This window comes from Neopsephotus bourkii, unplaced genomic scaffold, assembly GCF_033783945.1.
Source record: "Neopsephotus bourkii isolate Nb327-2 ecotype Australia unplaced genomic scaffold, CSIRO-AGI_Nbou_v1 NB_1768, whole genome shotgun sequence".
Taxonomy (NCBI): Eukaryota; Metazoa; Chordata; class Aves; order Psittaciformes; family Psittacidae; genus Neopsephotus; species Neopsephotus bourkii.
Genome location: NW_026902242.1, coordinates 1,388,713 through 1,414,038, shown reverse-complemented (window position 1 = coordinate 1,414,038; position 25,326 = coordinate 1,388,713). Strand labels below are relative to the sequence as shown.

General features: G+C 41.7%; 1 protein-coding gene across 8 annotated transcripts in view; it reads right to left on the bottom strand.

The window, feature by feature from the left end:
- The window catches only part of AGAP1 (ArfGAP with GTPase domain, ankyrin repeat and PH domain 1), a 319,948-nt gene that overhangs the window by 49,545 nt on the left and 245,077 nt on the right, over positions 1-25,326 (bottom strand). For 5 of the 8 annotated variants that reach the window (XM_061379186.1, XM_061379187.1, XM_061379189.1 and 2 more), the window contains one exon: positions 2,872-2,949. The exons of the other annotated variants lie outside the window; for them this stretch is intronic. In XM_061379186.1, the coding sequence (XP_061235170.1) occupies positions 2,872-2,949 (78 nt within the window). The remainder of the gene's footprint in view (positions 1-2,871; positions 2,950-25,326) is intronic. 8 annotated transcript variants of the gene reach the window in all.

Here is a 25,326-nt window from a genome sequence, read left to right as displayed (position 1 = left end):
GAAAGTAATTCTGTATTTCAATTATATGCAGGTACAAGTGACTCCAGCTTGTCGTAGAACCAGAGTGGGGTCTGGTTTAAGGATAACACAGTGACATTATGTACGTTCCCCCTAGAGAATCAAAGCATCATGTAAAGACCACCTGCCTGCAATAAGGAGCAGGTGGGACTTTCGTATTTCTCAGTGGCTCCCTATAGAAAAAAAACCCCCAAATCTGAAACCTAAAGAGTTCTAGGCAAACTCTGAAATGAAGAAAATAAAGTTTCCTGCAGTCACACAGAACTGATAAAGGACCAGTGGAGGTCACACCTGTATGATGTCTGATTCTTTCTGCCTTCAGAAGCTTGAGTCCTTCAGCTGTGATCTTGTACCCAGCCACCTCCTGCCTTTCCTCACTCCTCTGTGACCAGACCCATCAGTAATGGGTCAAGTAATAGCCATGGGTCAGTAACAGCCAGGGAGAGGACTGCCAGTGTTGCACAGCATACAGCAGAAGGGGACCCTCTGTAAGCAAAACAGACCCACTCGCTGAGGGCCATCCATATACGTGCTTCTGCCAAGCACCTACAAAACCACTTGCAGCATCTGAACTGCAGATTTCTCCATCTTAATCAGAGATTTACTACCTGGAAGCATAGAAAATACCTAAAAATAACAGAACCAGTGTTAAAAAATATCGGAGAGGCTGGTTCCTAGATCAAACTTTCAAAAATGGGACCGTACACTATGGAAATGGGTTTGGTCTATAGAAAGGTGGAAGTGCAATTGAGCAAGCACGCGTTAAAGACCAAAGCAGGTTTGTTATTCTGGACTGTCATTTCCTATCATCCTTCTGTTTTTTGAAGGCATAATTATCTAAACATGTGGCTTTTAATACTTACAATGCTCATTAACTCAGCATTTGCATGTCTCACAGTTCCAGCTTCCACACAAAGGCTGACGGTACCAGCTCAAAGATGCAAAGCTATGGAGCACATTGATTGCTCTGTTTTCATTGGAGATAATACCTCCAGAAAGAGATACCTTTGCCTAATTTCAGAAGTTGGTTTTGATGACAGGTCTCAAAACTCTTTGGGCTGTGGCCAGCAGCAACATGCTCCCACACGCTTATCCAAGGTGCCTTTGATACTTGGTTTGATCAGTAAGAACAAAAGGTTACTCAAACTAGCCTGGCTGTCAACCACAAGGGAATTCTTCATACTTGTTTCCCTGGTGCCGTTTCCTAACAGGTAGATATAAAATCATAAGCTTCTCAAGCAGGAACAATGAGCATGCTGATTAGAAGAAAAATCTGGCTGGGAGATAAACCCCAGCAAATATGTAGAAAACAAAAATACGCAGAAAATGGCAAATCACTAAAAAGTATCTCTTTTCCTATTAAGAGGGAAAAACCCCACCCAAACTTATTAATATCTGACAATCACATTCTCTCATTTCATAGTTGGCACTTCCTGCAAAATATGCAGGAATACTGAGTATTTTATACTGCAAACCCATCAAAATGGAGCGTTTTGCTCTGAAAAGGGGATAATTTTACATTTCTGCTAAGAAACCAAAATTACAACTTAAAACCCCAAAAGCTTCCTTAAGAAGCTGCAGGAAAAAAATCCCACTTTTGTTTCCTCCCTACACTTTGTTTGGCAGCAAGAGCAAGGCAATAGAGCAGTAATTGTGCAAAAGAAAGGACGGTGATATAAATCACCAAAGGTTAATGATCAGGATGTGAACAGAGGGACTTGTTTACAGAAATAGCATGCAATTTAAAATTTACAAGAGATTTAATGCCACCGCTTGGCAATCACTAAAATCAACAGCCCAGAAAACAGTGACATTAAGAAAAATATTACAGTTATAATCATTCCAAAATAAGTCAATTAGTGTTAGGGCATGCGCTCGCGATTACTTGACCCATTTGCTTTGCACTTAAGTGAAGAGAAAAAAGAAATCCCCCCTCCTTTATACTGAGATTACTGAGTTGTGACCTATTTTGCATTCTCTATTTCTCCCACCATCCCTCTTGCATGCTGCTGGAGATGGTGGTGGAGGGTGGTGGGTGTTTTTTTGCTCTCCTTGCCTGGCTTCCAAGTAATTCTGACCTCTGACATTTGTAATAAAACAGGGAAAAAAAGAAGGAAGTTTATAATTGTGTTGTTCAAATGAAGGTGGGGAGAGGGGGGGTAGAATATAAAATTCAATGTGCTATTACAGCAAAGCCATGACGGCTGTCTTTGGTGGAAAAAAAGCAATGTAAGTCAATTTGTGAACTTTGCCACCAGGTGACCTTTAGAAATACAACAATATACAGAATTTACAAGCAAGAGTAGCACATGCAAATGACCCGGCACTGTCTCGCCTTTGGATTAGAGCAGCAAAGAGCATTATGGAGAAGGCCTGCACAAAGCAAATTAAGACTGTTACTTAAATGTCACAGCACACTATTGTATTTGGCTACAGATCATTACACCTGATACTAACACTTTTAAAAACTGTAATAACTTGGGAAATATTACATTGAGTGCCCACATGTAGAAAGAAATATATATATATATAAAAATAGGAAAAAAGGGAAGAAAATAGGTTCCTGAAGTAATTTAAACATCACCACTCCACGACGAGAGGGAAAGGTCAAAATTTAAGTAAGCTGAAAGGAACATGAATGGCAAACTAAAAAGCACAAACAACACACACACAAAAAAAAGGATGAAAAGACCAAGTGGAATGACTGTGCAAACACAAGATGAAAGCACGCATGCTTTGGGCAAATTTGATTTCCATGCCTGCACTGGGGAAAGGGGAGACGCAAGGAGGACGCAGGGTGAAAAATAAAGGGTAAGAGAGGAGGTGTCCATCTACAACGGGTGGGTTTGTTACCTTCAGTGTTGGTGCTGCTGCTGCTGTATATATTTCGCAGGCTACCAACACGGTTTAGTTTCCAAGCTTTGCGTTTGGCTGCGTCCAGAGAGCAGGAGGGGAAGAGAAAAAAACAAAAAGAGAATAAAAATAACGAAAAAGGGAGGAAAGAAAGAAATGAAAAAAAAAGGGGGAAAAAGAAACATCAAAATAGCATGTGAAGTAAAATACAAGCGCGAGCCTGGTAACACGAAGAGCTGCACAGAGAAAACGCACACAGGACTTTACAGCCTCTGCGATCCCATGGACAATACGGAAAGCCTCTTATCGAGGGTGATTTTTGAAAGGCTCTATAACATGACACGATCTGACAAGATTAAATGGATCTGCTATTGGAATAGACAAAACCAGAGCAGTAGAAGTACAAAAATGCAGGAAGTATTTGTACAAAGGATACACGACCAGACAAAACAGCTACTGCAAAATGGGATTTAATTAATGACGAAACACAGCCAGACAAGAGCTCCTTCTCCTTCACAAGCCTGTACCGATCACTTGGTGCTTGCAGTTCACCTTTAAACCACTTCTTTACATCATCACCTTTAAAAGTTGAGGTGATGATGCAATGACCTCATAACAACAAATTCTGTTATTTGTAGCTTTGAGCTTAGAGGCATTACTTAATTATTTTGAAGGTTGTCAAGTAGATATGGATGCAATTGATGTCTGTGGTCCTCCCTTCCTCCCCCAGGCAAATCACTGCAAAAAATCAAAGTGTATATTCTTCCTATAAGAGGCAACACCCTCACTTATTAGAATTGCCCCAGAATTGGAGCTTCTCTGAGTTCCCAGCTGCTGTTTCACAATTAGCAGAAAATACTGCTCAAAAGCACTCCAGTCCCGTGCTCATTAGGAAAAAAACACATTTTTACCTTCTTTTAAACTGAGATGTTTTGCCTCAAGAGTGAATTCACAGCATGAGAAGTACCTTCAATCAACAGTATGCTTAGCCTGAGTTTCATCAGGCAGGAACAGTATGAAGCATCTGAGTCCACCATGACACTGCTGGAACCTAACAGTGACTAAAAGAACAGCGTTGTGCCCTCTTCTTCACGCGTACACATCCCTACATCTGAGGAGGTAACTATGTACCTGCTAAAAGTGCTACCTCTATCAGCTTCCCAGCTTACCTAGTTAAGAAATAATGATGCAGCACTGCTTGGCATGCAACTGCTTGTTAAAATCTGTTTTATAGGAGCAAGGAAGAGACCACTGGAGTCAGTGATAAGTGGAAGAGCATCCAGACCTCCTTCTGAGCCGCCCTTCCTAGCAGGTCACCCAGCCCTCCTGTCCACAGACAGTGAAGAGCTTTCAGTTTGGGTGTAAGGCTTCTAGAAAGCATCAGTTACATTAATTATGATTAATTTCTATGACATGCATCATTGATACATGTAGAAACGGCTTATACAGAGGCAGTCCAGACCAGCCTGTAAAACTCTTCCATAATTTTAGTAACATCATTTCCTCCTTGGAAAATGACTCCCACAGCAGTGCAGGAAGAAATTAAACACACCATGCTTGCATATATCAGAGTTTTCATAGATCTGTAAGTCACAGGACAGGAAACAGCGTCAAGCTGCCCCAGGGGAGGTTTAGATGGAGCTGAGGAACAATTCCTTCCCCAGAGGGTGCTCAGGCATTTGAACAGGCTGCTCAGGGCAGGGCTGGAGTCACCATCCCTGCAAGTGTTCACACACCGTGGAGGTGAGACCTTCAGTGCCATGGGTTAGTGGTGGCCTTGGCAGTGCTGGGGAATGGTTGGACTGGATGAGCTTAAAGGGCTTTTCCAACCTGGCTGATGGTGGTTGTACGTTTGAAATTGGAAGTGTCTTCCACTCCCATTCAGGTCAGAGTAAAACTCAGCTGTTAAAACTGGAGTACACCCGTTCCTATCCTCACTGCAGATGCTCCTCACCCTTTAGGATGACATCAATATCTCACAACATCATGAGTATTGTGATAACAATTGTTTTACATTTTTCTTTCTATATTTATGAACTTTAACAAAAAGCTTGATTTTCAGCTAAAGTGCTAAGGCTGAAAGAGAAGCGCCCAAACACCTAGTGTTAATCTTTGTGCTGTTTTAATAAAGCCATCTGCAGGCTTTAATGCTATGTACTCAAAAGGAGGACCTGGATGTCTGCATGACATCCTATAGAATGCATCGCACTGAAATGAAAATAGGTAACAATATCTGAAAAGTTACATCTCTAAAAACTAAAGTTCATCAAATCTATAAATATCTTCACTGAGTGCATGCTTCAATATGAAAAACCCTTTCAGTTTTCAGACCTATTTAACATGTCCCAGCACCCAGAGAGGCACAATTTCCCAACAGAAAACTTGGTTTTCCTGAGAAACATTTACATATAAATAGGCAAAATCGAGGTTTGGCACCCTTCAGAAAGGGAAGATGGTCTCCAGTACACAAAGACCTTTTCCCGGTCCCTTTTCATTTTTCATACTTTAATGGCACGTTAGAGTACGGCCGTATGAGCAGGAAGTGAACTCGCAGCCTAGTTTTCTATTAACCTATTGATGAAATAATCCATTTTAATGTGTTAAGTGTCATGCCTTTTTCTTCTCTTTAAACAAATGGACTTTTCCACAGTGATGCTGAAGCCCTGATACATCTGAGTGTGTCCTTTAGCATCGATTAGGCTCCTGCCTGCCTCCTCAAGGTGCTCTGCTGTCTTGAGGATTCAATAATATTATCAGCAGCAGTGTTTGGACACTGCCAAGCGCAGCCTCCGCGGGTGATTGATGTGCATGTGAGCAGCAGGGCCCAGCTTAGCCATCCTACCCTGCCTGCCTTCAAAACTACACACTGGCTACTCATTTTTGTTACCTACCAACAAGGCTTTAATGGGCACCGAATTCTGTTATTTACCTGGCTTGTCCTTGACTTCTATCCCAGGACATTCAGTCCGTCCCATCTGGGTTCCAAAGTTAATTCAACAAAAGCTCTTGTTGCCAGGCCTGGATGCATATATATATATATATATACATAAAGTATATATACACTTAAACAACTAAACCCCAGCTGGTTTCCAATAAAAAAGCTGTAAGAAATACTTATTCCATTATTTAACAGCAAACAAAGCCCCCTAATTAGAAAGACAAAACCTTTCTTCGAGGTATATTGATTTCAAGTATTTTCTAGAAGCCTGTTTTCTTCAAAGAAGCCACCAAGAAGCATCTCTAACTAGAAAATCCTGGACAAACACCTCTCTCAAACACCAAATATCTGGAATGAAGTTAACTATTTCCCAGAAGACAGCAGGTACTTAGCTTGTACCGAAACGGCAACTAGCATTCTGCCTCCTATGTCGTGCTACCTCAACGTGAATGACTAATGTATTTTAATAATGTTTCAAGAAAATCGTCTATTAACTTTGACACTTCCCCTTATCTCTGGCTTCACAGCTGAAAAAAACCAGCACTTCAGCAGTCAAAGCAGTTCCCCCATCTTAACCAGTGTGTAAATATGGTGTAGCAGCACAATTTCTGCCCTTATCCAAGCTCATTAACTCCAGAAACATAGATTGCCAAGATGAAATTCCTATTGTTGCTGGGTAACATTTGTGCATCCTAACACTCGGTCTGGAACAGCACATTCATTATCTGTCACCCAACAGCACAGAGCTCGGCTTTTAACAACCCTGCAAAACAACACTAGGATGGCTGCTGCCTTCAACTTGGTGTAAGCCATTGTCCAGTCGTTTCTCCTGGTAGGAACCACAGGAAGAAATCACAATGCACCCAACCATGAAGGCCTTGACTCTCAGAGCCCGAGATGTGTTTCTCTAAGAAGGGTTAAAATGCTTTATTGAGTTCTTGTGAGGAAACTGCTTACAACTGTATCATTTGTGATGGGATGCATCACTCATGTGGTTCATGTGTACTGGGGTGCCTTGTTCAAATCAGAGAACCAAAGACTGGTTTGGGTTGGAAGGGACCTTAAAGCTCATTCAGTTCCAACCCCTGCCATAGGCAGGGACACCTTCCACTAGAGCAAGTTGCTCCAAGCCCCATCCAACTTGGCCTTGAGCACTGCCAGGGATGGGGTAGCCAGAATCATCTTTCCAGAGGCTTTGAGCTCTTCTGGACTTAAGCAAGGCTCCCGCACCTTTTGTGTTCCAGAGAAACATCCTGCTTGCTTACTCTTAAAATGTATCACCCCCACCAATTTGTCTTTCTTTTTCCCCAGCCACATGAGAACCATCTGGCTTCCAGATCTACATCTTGGACCTTTACAAACCTGTACAATACTGGAATGGTCAGAATTGTTTACTACTGTGGCTTTCCTAATACAGAACTTCAACAAACTGCTTAAATCAAATGGAGAGAGGATCTGTGGCTGTAGAGTACATAGAGAGCATGGGAGTTATGAAAGTCCTTTCTGTGACTCTGTAAGTACTGACTGGACTCACTGTGCTGGACCACTGGCAATTCCACTCCATTATTTCAGTTCTCTAGGTCCTTATCTGCAGCTTTTCAGTGTGTAAGGCAGGGACTGTAATGCGCACACCCTGAAGTGGAAGCTATACAGGTTATTTAAGGCTCTACAAGTCTCTGAACATCCAACCACCACCGAAAGAGAGCACTAAAAGCTGATTCCAAATAGAAGACACTTCAATCTAGTGGGAGATGATTACATGTTAGGCCCATTACAATAAAATGGTGGCAACAGCTTGCCTTTTCAGCTGAAGCTCTGGGAGGACATCCAGCTGTATCTGGAGACACAGGCAAGCCTCTGCTGCTGACTTTGAGTTCTCCACTTTGGGAGCTGAACTGCACTGATTTAACGTACATTCTAAGTGTAAAACAAATGCTTATGCATTTTTACTGTGTACATCTTAAACTGAGAATAGGTATGTCAGTATATGAAGCAGAAAACAAGGCTTCAGTAGAGACTTTTGTTAAGATATGGAATAACTGGGAATCAATTAAACTTAATCACTCCCAATTACCACATATCTTTGTATTTGTTCAGGCAATAACTTTGCATCTGTGAGCCACCCCTTGCAGACAGAATTTCTGTGTTTGCTTGCTTTAATAGGGCTGCTATTTACTCTGTGTTAATGAAACTACTTTTCTTGTCTAGTTTTGATTAGTTAGGTGTTGTAGTAAATGTTTACCGCTGCTATGATCACAGTTATCTCTAAAAGCAATAGATGTCTTTTTACAAAGCACTCTTTCCCATGTGTGATCTGAGGATACATCACGCTGATACCTGTGAAGTTCCCTTAAGATACTATACTCAATAAAGCACCAGATTAACCCCCTTCAACTTGCTCAAATTCACTTCTTGATACACTTTGCTAAGCAGAAATTGCCTTTTATTCTTAGGAGAGTCTTAATACCTACAGCCTCCCACTAAAAAACCTTCCTCTGCCGCTGCACTGGGGAACTCCAGACATGTTAATGTCACCTCTGGTCTCCGTGTGACAGAGTTCTTTGTTGATTAGATAAATAGTCCTCAGATAGCTGATTAAAAAATGATGTAGCCGTTCGGTTGTGTGTCCAAGCCTTGTCAGCCATGTTGGATGTTAAAGTGTGCATGAATTACATCCCTGGAGTGTGCTGAACAGTGCTGATTAAATGAGGCACGCCACAGCCCTCAGCATCAATTATCAGAAATAATAGGATCTTTTCACCTACGCTGGAGGAAGGGGGCTGGGGCTGGAATGCCACTCGCTCCTCAGAACATCTCATCATCATCAGCTGCACCACATAAATAATGCTGTCCATTCACCTAAGGACGCTTGTTTATTTATTCTTACTGTGCAACAATTAAAGACAGGGAAGATGTATGAGGAAAAACCTTCTCTCATGGCATAGGCCAGGGGAACACCGGAAAAACAGGGGTGTATTTGGTACATTTGCCTCTCTGCGCGAGAGGCAAACCTGAGCATCAGAGGGGTATTTCAGGATAAAGTCCAGGACCACCTAGCTGCCACCCCACTGGGAAAAGGATTCTGCACTTCAGCCCTCCCGCTGCTCCTTCTCAACTCCTTCTGCATCATGCGTGGTTGTACCAGGAGCTGTAAAAGCGTGGATTGGGAATTCTTATTTCTTGCTGGTCAGCAGAACAGTGATTTGTTCAACAAGACTGTGCTCTTTCACAAGAGGACTGGAATGACTGAGTTAAGATGCAGCCCAAGAGATTCTTACACCATGTAAACTTGTTTCTATGACTGTGGAGGCGCTTGACACTCGTTTTACCCTACATAGAAACAGGAATGACAGAAATTCCTCAAAAAGAGTTAACACCCCCACCAACACAAAACAAATCAAAATCGGCACATCTGATATATGACATTTAGGAAGCAAAATAATCTGGATCCACTGTGTTTCTAGATCTGAGCAACACTTAAAACCACTGACAAAGTGCAAGTATCTTATGTGTACACTACTTTCCTGTAATTCCTAACAAATGCACACAGTATAGCTACCAAATCAGATTCCCAAAGTCAAACATCTTTTAATGCTCGAACGTGACTCTGATGTTTGCAAACATTTCTGCTTAATGCATTGGCGTTGATAGGACAGACCGAAAAAGTGAAGCCAAAAGATAGAAGATTTAACTGCTGCAGTTATCCCACAAGGTAACAGTCCTTAATATGCCCTTCTTGGACACCAGGACACTCAGAGAAACAAGCTGCAGGGAATTACTGAAGTGCCGAGTTAAAAATCCAGCCCAAACACATGTGAAACTAAACATCTGACACAAAGACAAAACCTGAAATCCTTTCAGTGCTCTATTTTAAACCCACACAACACTCTAAAAGTAATACTTCAAATGACATTAATAGTTGATTACGTTTGGTTTCCATTCAGCTCTGAACATTTAGAATGAAGGGAAAAAAAATGCAAACACATTCATAGTTCTACTTGTGACAGGGGAAAAGTTTCTTTAATTAAACACTTCTGAAATAGCTTTTTAATTCTTCTTCCCCTTTCCCTCCCATAAGAGTTCTCCACTGAAACTTCAGCAGCAGGTAAAGAAGCCACTGAACTCTTTCAGTGCATTTCCAATACACTATAAACATACAAGATCCAAATCGACAAAAGTAAATGTTAATTGGGAACATTTTTCTCTGTTTTTCATTATCTGAAGCAGAAAATTATGGCTCTTTTCTACACACACAAAAATCCTTTTCAACCACCTAGAAAAATTGTCTTTTAATAAAAGCTTGAAATTATACTATCATATTTCAAAGGCAACGAACAGTTAAAGCAGCTAATCAAAGGTATAATTATTTAATGACTACTACTCATGCTATCTAACAGGGCCGTAATTGCTTGGCTGTGATCACTAGACCACCAGCTTCAATAGTGGAAAACAAGTACTTTGCTTGTAGCATTTGATCGACCAATTTCTAAGGTTAGTTTCTCCAATGGGGTTGCCTTCACAAGGCTTGTGGTGCTCCATAAGGAATGAAGAGAATCAGTTTGTCAACCCGCCTCCGCTTCTTTCGTACGCATTTGTACAACATAGAACTGCAGAGGAAAACAAAATATTTCCCTGACGAAATGGGATTTGTCAAAATCATCATTGATTTCTTTTCCCCCTTTTAGTGCCACATCAGAGTTTTCTGTAAACCCCAGCTGACCCCACTACAGTAACTCACATGCAAACACCACCCACAATGTGCTTATTGAAAATGGTATTTGTATCTTAATTGCACTTTGGTATTTATTGTCCCTATTAATCTACTCCAGATAGAGCAGCACATAAATGCACTCTCTGACTCTGTTCCATTGTCTGTAGCATGTCTTTTACAGCTAGAAATAGGAGAATAACCTAGCATCATCAGGTATTAATTACAAGAGCTATCCAGAAGCTCTGCAAGTGTACAGACTATGTTGGCTTATTACTGGTTTGGTAACAATGCACTTAAGGAAAGGCAGCTCCTGTCATTATATATTATCATCAATACTAAATATGAACTACTGCTATTATAGCTCTTTTGTGGCACTAATGCATCTTTGCTGAACAGTCAGACTTGACACAAGATGCTGGGCCCTCTGTAATTCCAAAGATATTTGAATTCCTACCCAATTATCTAGTCAAGATCTGGATTTCAAGATCAATCTCATAGTTGCAGCTAGTATCACTGGAGCTCAAGTGACACCACCACCTGAGATGCTACTCTGTAAAATGCACCATTACTAAAACCAACCCATGTATTCAGAAGGAGAGCAGGAAAAAGCATTGTATGGGATGGCTAAAGAGGAAATGGAGTGTGGGGGAAGCATATGGGACACAGAGAAGAGGAAGGTTAGAGGTGCAAGAGTGGGACATATGGGGGACTTCTGTTATTCACCACCAGCCCACCTTCTTTCTGCTGTTCAGAAACAGTACTGACTCTGTGAAAAGCTTCCTTGCTTACTCCATGCAGAACCACTATTTTTACGGCATGATGGATTTATTCTTGTTTCGGACCATCAGTTTCATCTATGGATAGGGAGACAACAATCTTGCCGCTATAGGCTGATAAACAAGGAGCATTTAAATCCATTAAGCAAAGACGCATTGCTCTGTACCCTTCTCCCTCTGAACGAAAAGCAGCCACATCTTGATAGTGTGAGCAATTACTGTCAAGAAAACAGTTCCAAAACAACAGAAAGAGCTGCTTCTGCTCAAAGGAGTTAAGATTCTCACTGCTCATTTCTAAAAGATACCCTCAGCAAAGGCACCTTCGAATTTCTCACGTATTAGGCCATTGCTTTTTCATTAAATTTCTTTTCCAATGAGGTGTCAGAATGGAAATACTACAAAGTAAAAGTAAAATATACTGCAATAACGTAGTACTGTTGGGCTGAATTAATGCCCAAAGAGCACCTTTGTTTCTTCACACGGCAGAAAAACCATCCCCTGTTTGAAGATAAAAAATATTTAAGTATGAAGTAGGATGGGAAGGAGCTGCCTGCATGATCAATGTGCTTCACAGCATATGCTATCAGGGTATCCTGCAAGACACAAACCGAAGCTGAACAGATATGCGGGCAGCAGGGAACACCCAGATTTATGTAATTCTCACAGTTGTCATTTCCCTGAGATTTTTTTTAAATACATATGATGGAAGAGTTAGATTTTTCCAAAGACCTGCTTATGCTGCTCATCTTGGGTTTATTTTGTCCAGCATTTAGCAAAATTAGCTTGCAGTCATAAAGGAGACTTCCTGCTACTCTCATAGTTATTGAAGGAGATATCTAATGTCTCTATAGAAGTCTTTTAATACAGCATAAAGCTAGACAAGGCATTTGAGTCACTTAGTTAATTCCACCTTTCACTTATCCTGAAATTTAAAGCAATTATAAAACTAAACCATAGGATCCCAGACTGGTTTTAGTTGGAAGGGACCAAAAAGCTCATTCAGTTCGAGGCCTTTGCCACAGGCTCCTTCCACTGGGCTAGGTTGCTCCAAGCCCCTGTGTCCAACCTGGCCTTGAACACCAGCAGGGATGGGTCAGCCACAGCTTCTCTGGGCACCCTGTGCCAGCGCCTCAGCACCCTCATAGAGAAGAACTTCTGCCTTATCTCTAGTCTGACCTTCCCCTGTTTCAGTTTGAACCCATCACCCCTTGTCCTATCGCTACAAGTCCCTGATGAAGAGTCCCTCTCCAGCATCCTTGTAGCCCCCTTCAGACACTGGAAGCCAGAACTGCACACAGTACTCCAAGTGGGGTCTCAACAGAGTAGAGGGGGATTCAAAACAATACCTTGTGCTACACCACATTACAAAAGGCATCTTAGAAATGGGCTTATTTGAAGAATCTCTTCCTTTGCAAAAATCCACCCCAGAATCCAGGCTCATTAGCACTTTGCCCTCCAGCATGCTAAGCACTGACAGGCACATCTGAGGAGCATGCAAGCAAAAACCTCTTCTGTTTGTTCTTGGGGAATCATGTCCATATGTGAGCAGACACAGCACTACTTTCTACTGGAGCTATATACAACATGAATTCTTTGTTAATTTTCATCACTTGTAAAAATAAGCATGAGTCAATCTGCCAGCATTAGGTGTTTAATAATTAAGCTTAGCATGTCACTCTGTGGTGCAAGTTCTCGTGTTAGTATAAGGATTCCGCACTGAGGAAATTCTAGTTGGAGAGATTTATTGTGTCAAGGTCTTTTCCTACAAACTACTAAACCATCTGTAATGATTATTTCCTCTATAAACCTGAATGCTTGTGCTAAAACAGGAAGGTCGCCATCTTCACTTCTGCCTGAGCTTCTGCATCAGCCTGCACTGACAAGAGAGGACGACTTCCACTTCCTTCCCTTGGCTTCATTAGCAAACATAGACCTGCAGATGTTGGGTCCTACATTGCAAGGAGAACAACCTGAAGGCACAGAGGGTTGGAGCTATGAATTAGGGAGAAGTTCCTATCCAGCAGCACATCACAACACCTGCACTTAGGTGTGCTCTCAGTAAGTTCATCAATTTGCATTTCTGGACTCCCTAAAGCCTGCAAGATTTAAGACCTAGCTCAAAGCCAGCAATAGGACAAAGAAGTATAGGCCTTTAACAAGCGGCTTACAGAGCAGCCAACTTCCTGAACTCACTGTTCAATCAATGGTTACTACAACGACCTACAACGGAGTCTGAAGGTCTCTCCCTCTTTGGGCAGGTAGTCTTAACCCAGGTCTCTTCCCCTGGGAAAATATTATGACTCTTCCATTTTAAACTTCTGGTGGGAATACAAGAATTCCTTCCACTGGGAGAGTCAACATTTTGTCCCTTCTCCATACACTGCATCTGGATCTCAAAGAGCTTCATAAGCAGGAAGTTACTGCTACCTACGTCTGTATTGGATGGGGCTGCTCAGATTTACTCAAAGTTGTTCATTTGCACCTAAAATGTAAAAACCCCACCATCTGCCCAGACCCCCTTTAGAACAAACCCAACAAGACCAGGGCTAACTCCTGACTCTCCCTGGCTGCTCTTACGTGAAGGTTATCATCCCTCTCATTTCACTTGTTTCAGAAGCTGCAGTTGCAGAAGTCCCTGGGGAGATGCTGTGATTAGCTTTAGATTGAAGAACTTGGAAAAAGGAGGATACAATTGTGTATTTGCATGCACAACCACCACACGGCAGTGGGATAAAGCAAATCCAGGAGGCTCAGGAGATTCAAGAGCTTCCCGTCTAAGTTGCACTGCCTTTCATCTTTCAGTACAGCACAGAGTAAAGACTGTGTTTTGACTGGAAAGATACATATTAAATCTTGCATTTACATCAGACCCTGGTGTCAAAGGCTTCCTCCCTAGCCAAAGCTCTGAGTTGTTAACTACTAAATGGCTAAACGACAATGGCTGTTACTAATCGCTTATTGAATAATGAAAGTGACACAACTGATAAAAGGTTTCAATCCTGGCAAAAAATGATTTATAGGATTTCACTCTGCTGGCACTGTTATTTGTATGACAAATGGTTGGACAGACACCAGTTAATCTCTGCACACCTCCAACTCTGCTGTGGCAGCTTCTGCCAGAGCATCCAAATAATCAAGAACCGCTAACAATACAGCCACGCTGTCGTGAGGGGCTGAATGCTGGTATTTTATCAAGGCTGATCCCCAAATCAATTTAAGCAATGGATTTCTTTCCCTCAGTGGGGGGAGGGAATGCATGGTGAGAAAGAGGAGGAGTATCATAAAAACGGGAAAGCCACAGCTTGCAGCTAGGACTGCTGGTGCAGAAATGAAATCATCAATACAACAAAGACATTAATGAGTTCAGAAAGCTCACTATAGTTGCTAGATTTCTTTTTGGTGATGGCAAAATCCAACATGCAGCATCATACAGAGCTGTCAGGACAGTTGTAGTGTAGTATCACACTGCCTGCTGTGTGCTGCAAATCCCATTTTCCCCTCCGGTGGGAGAGAGGGATGTGGCTGCTTTTGAGGCAGTACAAGATAGGATTCCCCCCTTGCCCTGCCTTGAGAAATGAATGAAACTTTGTATTTATAAGCAGTCCATCAAGAGCAGCTTTATCTCATTGGTTGTATTGGTACTATCCTACTTCCTGCACAAGTCAAACCTATTTTATCAAGCCAGTGTTTCAAATGCAGCAAACGCCTCTGAGTGCTGAGCTTCCCAGAACTGGCCTCTCTTTGAGTTATCATTCAAATCTGCACCCAAATTTGTCGTTTTTCTTACTAAAACGGTATCACACCCACTTCTATTGAACGAAGCTGGAGAATTCTGCCAACTGAACAAAGTGACGAACCACGGATTTGTACATTCACGTGATGCAGTTTGACTAGTAAGTGCATTACTACAGCTCACACCTTGCAAATGATTAACTACCTCTACACAAGACCATTAGATTTAAAAGCAGGTTCACATACAGTGTGGTAGTAAGATAACTAACTCCCTCATCTCATTTTGCTGTTAAAAAAGTTGAATTTGAAATAAACAGCATACTACAATGCAAATAAGGCACAATAAAACCAGCTTTTACATGAATGCCAAAGGGTCAAGCAGTCTCATCATATTTAAAGGTTACACAGTACTTGTAGTGACCATTTAGAATACAGCCTACAAAGACAAGTTTTCACTCAGTTCTCCTGTATTTCCATATATGCCTTAGTGTAGTGCAGCACTTTGCCATTGCAAGTGTTTTAGGCTGTAGGAGGCTGATGGTGGGAGTTTAAGCAACCTGCTCTAGTGGAAGGTGTCCCTGCCCAAGGCAAGGGTTTGGAACTGGATGAGCTTTGAGGTCCCTTCCAACCCAAACCGTTGTGTGATTCTATGATTCTATTTTGATCACTTGTGCTGAACACATGAATGAAGAACATTTTAGTGAACAGATGTTGAGGTTCACACAAGGCAGATGCTGGTGTGGTGAAAGTGCATCAGAAAGAGTGGATGCTGTGATGGGCATTCACACCAGAGAGTGGCAGCCCATCGTTGACGTGATACAGCAGAAAAGGCCATTGGGAAGGTCACCAAGTGAAGGGCGACAGAGAAAAGTGGTGGGCCAAGGGAACGGTTGTTGCAGCAGTATCTGGATGGAGCTCAGTGGGTACCACATTTATGGAGGCCAGGAAAAAGGATGCTGCGGCAGTTGAGATATGAGGCGGTGAAAGAGGTCCAAGTCAAAAGATGAAGCCCAGATCACATACTCCAGTGACACTTGGAGCTAAAGACGGCATTTTTCCCAGTCACAGTGACTTGTAAAGGACAGAGCAATGCAGGTTTTAAGGAAGCTGGTGTAGCTACACAGTGGTAGAGAATACAAAGCCCCACACAAGTGAATCTCTAAGTCAGCCAGATAAAGAGGAGAGCTCAGTCTGCACATGCACATGTGAAATTGTTCAGAGAAGGTGAGAAGGGCACCTGATAAAGCAGATGTAGCAAGTACAATTTTCTTCAAAAGGCCTAAAATATCCCTGGAAAGGTAAAAATCTTACAGGCTGTGCTCCCAGTAACAGGAGAAACGAGGATGGAGTATGGGAAACAAGGAAAAAAACTCCTCCATAACACCAAACAGCACGTGGCTGAAAACAAAACCCAAGTCAACTCTTCCCGGTGTTTGGATGATGGATAGCCATTTACAACTGTTTCTTGTGATCTACTGGTTAGATGTTTCAAGCCTCTTAATTGAAATTACACAGACTCTTTCTCTAGTACTTATCCAGCTTCTTGTTTTAAAGTTCACATTATCAGGAAGGACTAACTCAGTGTATTTGCTCTTGACAGGTATCTGTCATAATGTAGCATTAAAAAGTGCTCAGCTTTTTATCACTTGACAAGAGATTTAGACAACGCTGTCACTTCCTCTGCCAGTGGAAATTATTTTCTAATCATATCACATATCAGCCTTCCCATTGTGTTGCACAGGATCAATATGAGGTTAAACTACAGAAGAGATTCTTCAGGATCCCCTCCCTCTTTTCAGCTACAAGCATAATACCAATAGCTTTCCATTCTCCAAAACACTCCCACTGCTGCAAGATCCCTTCAGAATGATATGACAGTCGATTAGGAAGCTCTTCTCAATCCTGACCACAGCTGATCTGGTTGTGCAGCTGTAAATACTAATAATTAAATAAATAAGCCAACACACTCTATTTGGAAGTACAAATTTAAGGTAAGATGAATTCTATTTTTCCCAATGATAGAATATTTCCGGCTTTTCCTTTTTGAAATCAGGATTCATTATTGTAACATTTTGTCAAGCATTAGATTCAGTTCATAGTAAGAACTTACCTGCTGTTGATGAATTGAAGAAATTCCTCTTTCATCAGCCTTACAGACCTCACACTGTAGAGAGTATCAATTCTTTCTAACATTTTTAATTTCCTTTATCAACAATTTACATGTTCTGTGTTCTGATCCATATTCATTGCCATCACCTTCACTATCCTTCCCACTGACACTTTCTTAAATCGTTACCTCCACTTCTACTTTTGCACTTCTTCCCTAAACATTTTCAGATTACTCACATAATTATGTTTAACCTTTCCTCCCACACAAGTTCTCTCACCATTGTTCATGGTTACAGAAAATAAGCCTGTTAAAAGCTTGGATTTGTGTATATCCATATATATATACATAAATAAAGAGAACTAGTTATGTTTGTTCAAGGCAAGAGGAATTAAGCTTCTCTTGTACAATTTCAACTTTGAGCACCTGAATTATTGCCGTGTTGGAGTGCAGCTGAAGGCATTTAATGATTTACTTGGCATCTCCCAGGCATCACAAGGTATTAGCATTACCCTGCTGTATTCTTCTCATGCACCCATCACCTCTGTAAAAGGCAGCAGACGTTCCACCCTTCCACGCAGAGTTAAGGTGCAGGTAGTCACAGTCATTGGCGGCACAGGAAGAACACCCCACATAATGGGATGAGATTATTGCCTAAACACTGTGCAATCTACTATAATAAAAGTTGATGGACTAGCAGATTCTTTTTTACTGGGCATAGCTGCATGTGTGCACAAGTTAAGAGCTGCTTGCTTGGTGGGCAAGATCAAATGGGTTTGGTAAAGAAACTAAGCATGGAAAACCAAGCAAAAGCAAGGTACTACCATAGGTAATACAAAGCCTGCTCATGAGAAAACCAGAGCTATCAACCAGAGGCTGCTCTGCTGGTTTCCCACAGAGCTATAAAACACATTTTCCACAGGTAAGCCATAACATCACTGAGAGGACATAAAATCCTTAAAAATTCAGTAACCAATATAGTCAGCTTTTCCTGCTTGAAACGGGAATACGCTGGATGTACTGAAAGATGATGAGTAATTGATCCAAGCTCTCAGGGTAGCATAACTGGTAACCAGGAGAACTCCACCCTATTGATTGACATAGTGTAGACTGGGCTGGAAAGTAGTTTCACCCCAAAAGTGGAGGGGAAATAATGCAACCTGTCCCCAGCATTATACAGCTGAGATCTAAACAGGAAATAAATTAAAATTCCTGTTTAGGGGAATGTTCATGGCAAGTTTCTTACTATTTCCACAGTTCTCATTTCAACCTAGTCCATTCCTCCCACCCCCTTGCAAAAGTGGCTGGACTTCTGACTTGTATTACCATTATGGAGGCTGCATGGCATTTAGCAGTACCTTTGCTTTGCAGATAAAAATCTCCATTGCCTCTTTCCCCAAAGCTTTTCAAGAGGAAAAAGAAGGGGATAAAAAAATACATTCATTTTGAATTTGTCAATCAAAATCTCAGGCATACTGTGGCGGTTGATGTGTTAGGACAGACTTACAACGCTCTGAAAAATGAGTACCTGGTAGGGACTAAGAGCTAGGAGGTGATAATTCCTCCTGATGCTGAACGTGGCATTGCCCTTGAAATGACAAAACTGCTTTTGTACTTGGCAGGGTCTCCGCGATCTACTTTGCTCTGGAAGGATAGCTGGAATGAACAAGAATCCCATTCTCTTGACGCACCACGGAGTTAAGTTTCTTGTATATTCAATGTCTTCCTACAAGCAGAACCAAAGCACAGAACAAGGAGGGAGTCAAAGAGACCAACGTGCTGCCTCCTGCATTGCTCAGAAGATCATTTTGGATTTTATTCTGGCTCTGTTCAGGCTCTGGGGGACAGTTTATGTCAATCTTTTCTTCTTTCCAAAGTGTTGTAGGTTAAACTTTGCATCTAACAACCTTGGCAGTGTCCCTTTACATTTTTTAGACGAGCCATTGAGTAGTATTATGACAAATTATGGGGCCTGATGGTATGTAACAAGAACATCTCCTCAAGTCAAAGGCTGTGGAGGAAATAAAAAGCCTGAAAGAATTATTTCTGGTAAAAAAGGAAGAAAGAAATGTGTTCCTCTTCATTAGTGTAAGGAATTGCAGATGGTGAAATATTTCAATTAACCATGAAGTGGTGTTTCCTTGTGCAGCGACTGTATTCACTTCAGACAGCATGTAGAAGACCCAAACTCTTCTTTTGCTTGTGGAGTCATACAGACAACATACACACAACTTTGAAAAGCATCTTCTTTAAAGCAAAGCTGCCTTTTACATGGTATTTTCTGTACTTCTTTGGTATCATTCTTCATTATGGAAATAATCTGTATGAAATCAACGTTTCTATCCGAGTTAACTTGACTCTGCTTTGTTGACTGAAAGGAGCAGGCTGCCGGCTGTGATGCAAACTCACTGGTGACAAAGGTGTTGAAGTAGCTGAGTTCATTATTAATAGATTATGTAAAAATGTTTCCTCAGAGTCATCAGTTGTTTGGTTGCCTGGGAATAGCTTTATAATAACAGCCACAAAATAAAGGAAAACTCGATGAACTATATGGATATTTTCATTACTAAAGGCACCAGATAATTATCAATATGGTCAAGAAAAAAACAAAACTGTACTGCCAATCTCCTCTGCAGCTGGCTTTTCATGTCATAATAGTTCTGAACGTAGTGTGTGCTCTTTAGTTAGTACCAAGACAGAGTACTGCACTTAAAATCATTGGTATATGCTATTTTGCAGAAGCAGATCCTGATGTAGACCTGCGCTTAGGAGCTTTGGCCATAGCTCACCGTAACTCAGTAATTATGAAGCTAATCCTTACCCAAACTCATCTTTAGGTTAAACCCACCATCTCCTAAACCAGTTCTAATGTTGTTTAAGATGACTGAGCAAACTGCAGATAAACATCAACTTTATAGATAAACACCTGCTCTACTATTTACTGTGTGATGTGATGATTATTTGGTTTTTTAAGATCATTACATAAATCAAAGCCCAGGTGTTCTCTTCTATAGTGAAACCCCTCCCTATCATTCTAGTACATCCCATTCCTCCATGAGGCACTAACAGTCTGTTACTAAAGTTTACCTTCTCCTTTGCATAAGGGATCAAGAGAAAGGTAACAGTGACCTAATCATTAAAACAAGGCTTGCCTATGCAAACTGGGATCTAACTGTATCCCGAGAGTCTGAGAGAGAAAGAACAGAGTTGACAAATCACTAAAACTGATTTTCACATGCTCTGTATCATCACTTTGGATCCTCACACCAGATTCTTTACGTAATCTGGTGGGTTTTAACTTACTATTACAGATTAAGCACCTATTAATGTCAGTTACGACAACTAGGTTTGTTCTGCTTCCCTTAAGCAGCAAGGCCTCGTAAGCATCCTATGAAACTCAAGTATGGTGCCTGCAAGTGGGGATATTTTAAAGATCTTGATTGTGGACAAATTATCCTTGATGAGTGCTTAGCTTAAGGATGAATATGTACATATTTGTTATTTACAGGACTTCAATGGAACCTCTCATTTGAAGATGAACTACTGAACTATTTAGTATTTAAACAGACTCGAACTCTCACAGCATCATTTCTAAAAAGTATATTCCATTCAAATATTGTCTTCAATCTTTGTAACTACCTGTACTATTTTATATACAGCTCTACAGATGCCTATTTAAGAAGTCAGCATGTAATTAACTGTACAGCCTCTTGCGGAGCACCAGTACAGTTACGTAAAGAATGGGGGAAAATATAAGTATCTTTGGGTCGAGCTCCATGATACAGGGAACTTTCCAGCAACCCTTTCATGCAAAACTTCCTATAGTGTGCTGAGAGAATCATGGAATGGTTTGGGTTGGAAGAGACCTTAAAGCTTATCCAGCTCCAACCCCCTGCCACGGTTGCTCCAAGCCCCTGTGTCCAACCTGGCCTTGAACACTGCCAGGGATGGGGCAGCCACAGCTTCTCTGGGCACCCTGTGCCAGTGCCTCAGCACCCTCACAGGGAAGAGCTTCTGCCTAAGAGCTCATCTCAATCTCTCCTCTGGCAGGTTAAAGCCATTCCCCTTGGCCTGTTCCTACAGGCTCTGGTAGAAAGTATTTTGCCATGTATCTCTAAGCCTCATTCACATATTGTTCATTTACAGGAAAAATTAATATTAAGTGAGCACCAGCACAAGGGAAACAAAACTTTTGCAGATACCATTCTGGTCTGAATGGTGGGTATACATCCAAGCTGCACTAAGTTTTGACTGGTAAAACAAGTTTAGCACTTGCATGGCGGAGAAAGCTGCGGTGATCACTCTACAGAGATCTATCAGGATGGCTCTTCACTATCAGCAATGCACCTCAAGCTATAGGGCACAAGCCCATCACACAGGAGGCTGAAATGTCAACTACCCATGCAGAGTATTTCCCCTTGACATACTGGAATCTGTAACTTCTGCACCTGAAGTTGGAATATGAAAGTCAATGTGTACTACTTTATTAGAAATAGTGCCCACATTCCTGTGCCACTGTAGATGACACATGGCAAGAATGAACTGTGAGCCTAAGGAAACAAGCTACTGGAAATGGAAAGTATGTTTGGTCACTTCCTATTCAAAATACCTTTTCTTGTCTGATTTCTACCTTTCTAAGCTCAGACTGCTGTGACATTCCTTTATGGTGAGCATGCCCAAAAAGTAATCCAACCAAAAAGTAATTATGCATGTGACAATGATGACATTAAGCCAAATCTTAAGTAAATCGTGAACTATACATTTACATATAAATTTGTTGGTTAAAGCATTCAGTTCGTCTGGAAATGGGCTGGATCACTTTGGTGTTTTGTCTACAATTAGGAAGTATTACCTTGGCTGAAAAGTACCAGCATTTAGGGTAATCACAAACTGGTCACCAGCGCTAATAATTTTCCAGTGATGATTTCCAAACTAAAATGCCCCTTTTTCTCCTCCTTGACATACTAGCTTGCATGACAAGCCATGCACAGCCACTGAAGTCCCAAAAGGAGGAGCTCAGGAAAGGAGACATAAAAGGGAGCTGAAACAGTCTTCAAGGGAGCTGCCAATTCCTTGTCAAATGAAGCAGAGTCAGAAATACTCCAGCCTAGCTTTGTCATCCATCACCAGAAACTGCAGCTCTCCCTCCCCAGATTAAAAAGACAGATTCAAAGCACTGAAGAAGGAGGCACAAAGGAAGTTAAAGTCAAGTCAATGCCGTATCTGTTTGAAAACCTCCATGAAGATGACTTGTGTGGCTGTAGAAGCTGACAAACGCCAAACAACCTCTTCTTGGAGGTCCCCTGGAAACTGGAGCCTACCAGGTGAGAATCACGTTCTATCAATTCTAAAAACCAAAACCAAACCAACACAGGTATTTCCTGCATTTCAGCATCCCATTCAAATGGGAAATTGGCCATGATATGGCTGACCCTCACCGGAGTTGGTGTCACTGCAGACACTGTGCTGTTAAATATGCTATGAGATGCTTGCAAGGTATCGTCTGCTACTAAGGAATCTGTTCCATCATAGTCTCCTCCCAACTCTTAGATAAATAATCCTTCAGGGAAAGCATGAGAGACTGTGACTGCCCCCTCCCTGAGAGTGTTCAAGGTCAGGTTGGAACTGGTTGAACTTTAAGGCCCCTTCTAACCCAAACCAGTCTGGGATTCTATGATTCTGTGTAGTCCCACAGGCAGAGTTGGTAGCAGGATCACACAACTGAGTCCACCATTCAAAGAAAGTCAGTAGAGCCAATAAAGTAGAACTTCTCCCCTTAGAAGTTCACCTTTAAGAGCTGACTGTGGACCCTGTGGTTTATTACAACTTGGGCACTGAAAGCTTGGCTCAAAACCTCACCAAGAAAGAAGCACACCAACGGCCGCCAGCCACTGAGACATTCCTGTCTCAGTGCAGGTGGCAGAAGGCTGAGGAGCACACAGCAATCCTGGCTGTTGGTACAGGGGTAAGCACAGACAGATCAGCAAATACACACTTTTAGAGAAGTTTCTCTTCCAAAGAAGGAAGAAAAAAAGATTCTCATTGCTCTTGTGGGCTGCTGAGCAGTAGCAAAAAACTACAGAATAAAACACATAAATCCCCCCAAACTAGGCTATGGAATATCGGACAACAGCTGAACCTGAATTCATTGGAAGAAAACCCAATAGCTGTATTGCAAAGAGCAAAAACCTGCCAAGACTTGACTGTTTTAGTTGCTCTTAATTCTGCTTTGGCCCCTGTATGGGAAGTGAGAACTGATCTTGAAAACCAGAAGGAATTATAAAAACAAACAAGAAATAAAGTGAAAGCTGCTTTCAAAGGGTAGGACTAGCCAGCACAGGATTAGTTTCAATTAAAACATATCAAAACACAATGCAATTTAAAGGGAAGCAATAGAAGAGGTGCAGCATCCATAAGGAAGGGTTCACATGCAAGATTAAGAGCAACCGAGATTTTGCTCAGATTTCACCTGTTTAAGTGACCCAGTTAAGTTCTGCTGAACATCTGAAGGAAGCAGCCTCACAAGGGGGACACTGAGCGGCAGAAACACCTTCAGAAAAGGCTGAGAGCCTGCAATGTCTTTTGGCAGGACTGTTCTCACTGCAGCCAGCAGTGGGCAGGTAGAGCAGAAATACACTCCCAAGCAGAAATAACATTTTGGGGTGCTACTGGAGTATTCTGACTGCATCTTTTCACTGCCAGTCATAGCATATTCCAAGCAGGGTGAACGTAAGCTCTTCATTTGACACATGCCTAACACAGTGTTGTACTTAAGCCTACTATAAAGTCCTATTCCCATCCTTACAAACTATATATGCATCCGAGAACTATGTATTGTAGGATACTCCAATCTGAGAAACAAGACTGGTGGTACTGGAACAAGAAGCATTGCTTATAAACCAGTCTTTTCTCATATGGTGCTACGAGTTGGATGTACACACCTTCAATGGTTTTTCATTTGAGGAGGAATGTGAATTAAGAAAGATGTGACATTTTTATAGGCAAGAAATTAACAGCAGCCTCATCAGCCTCTAAGACAAGAGAATCTAAACTAAGGACCCAGCTACTGACCTTTTGCTGCTTTGAAGGCACGCAAATTCATCCTCATTATGGGAGGAAACCGGCACTTGCTCTGCTTAGTAACGTCATCTTCATACCACTTGCAGATAAACTGAACACTCAGTGGAACAGGTGAAGAAAAGACAGGTTCTAACAGCCTGAAGGTTAAACTGGATTCATTTGGAAAACCTGAAAACTGAGACGCTGTAATTTAACATGTGCTCAACATGTGTGCTCAGCAGCAACTGGAAATGAAATATCTTAAATATTATCAAACGTTACATCATTAAATATAAATTAGATGGAAACAGGGGAAAGCTAAAAATTGACTAGGAGTTTAGCTACTCTAAATGGCTAATCCGTCCATTTTTCACCTGAAGCCCTCTCCAATACAGTTTTGCCATTAAGCAAAAACCTAAAGAAAGGTAATCAATTCCAACTAAAAAGCACTTCTCCTGGAATGACTGCACTTCAAACCCCTGGCTGGCTGCCAGCCCCCCCAGACAACAGCTATCAATGTTTCTGACTATCACAGGAGCACGAGGGGCCATGCATAATTGACTAGAAGATGGGCTAAAACTGTGCCCAATCAGTGTGTGATCAAAACCGCGTGGAATATTCAGCGCCACTTGATTACATGGAGGCACGTCCTTTCGCTCTCCTCAGGAAATCTCTTCAAGGTCCAGAGTACTGTAATAAGATCATTACTGTCAAGCGGTACGAATCGCAGGCAATGAGTCTTGGGATAGGAAGTCATACTTCACAAGCTCCTCTGGTCTTTTTTTTTTCCCTCTCCCCCCTATCCCCCCACCTTCTCTTTTTGTATTTGACTGCGTGTTGAGGCAGCAAGGCGACGAGGTGACAGATAATGATCACATCACTGTGTGGCAACTAGAAAGGCACTTTTAAGAAAGACCACAGAGAAATCAGCTTAAGAGAAACTCAAACAATCTTTCCGGGGGGGGGGTGGGGGGTGTTCTTCTCCCATCCCCCCCCCCCTTCCCCCTCAAAAATTAAATAGAATTAAACTGCGCAGTGTTCTCCTTTCATGAATTGTGATTTAATGCCATTGAATGTAATCATTTGATAGATTTTCATATTATACCAAAGCCTATTACCTCACAAATGGGCA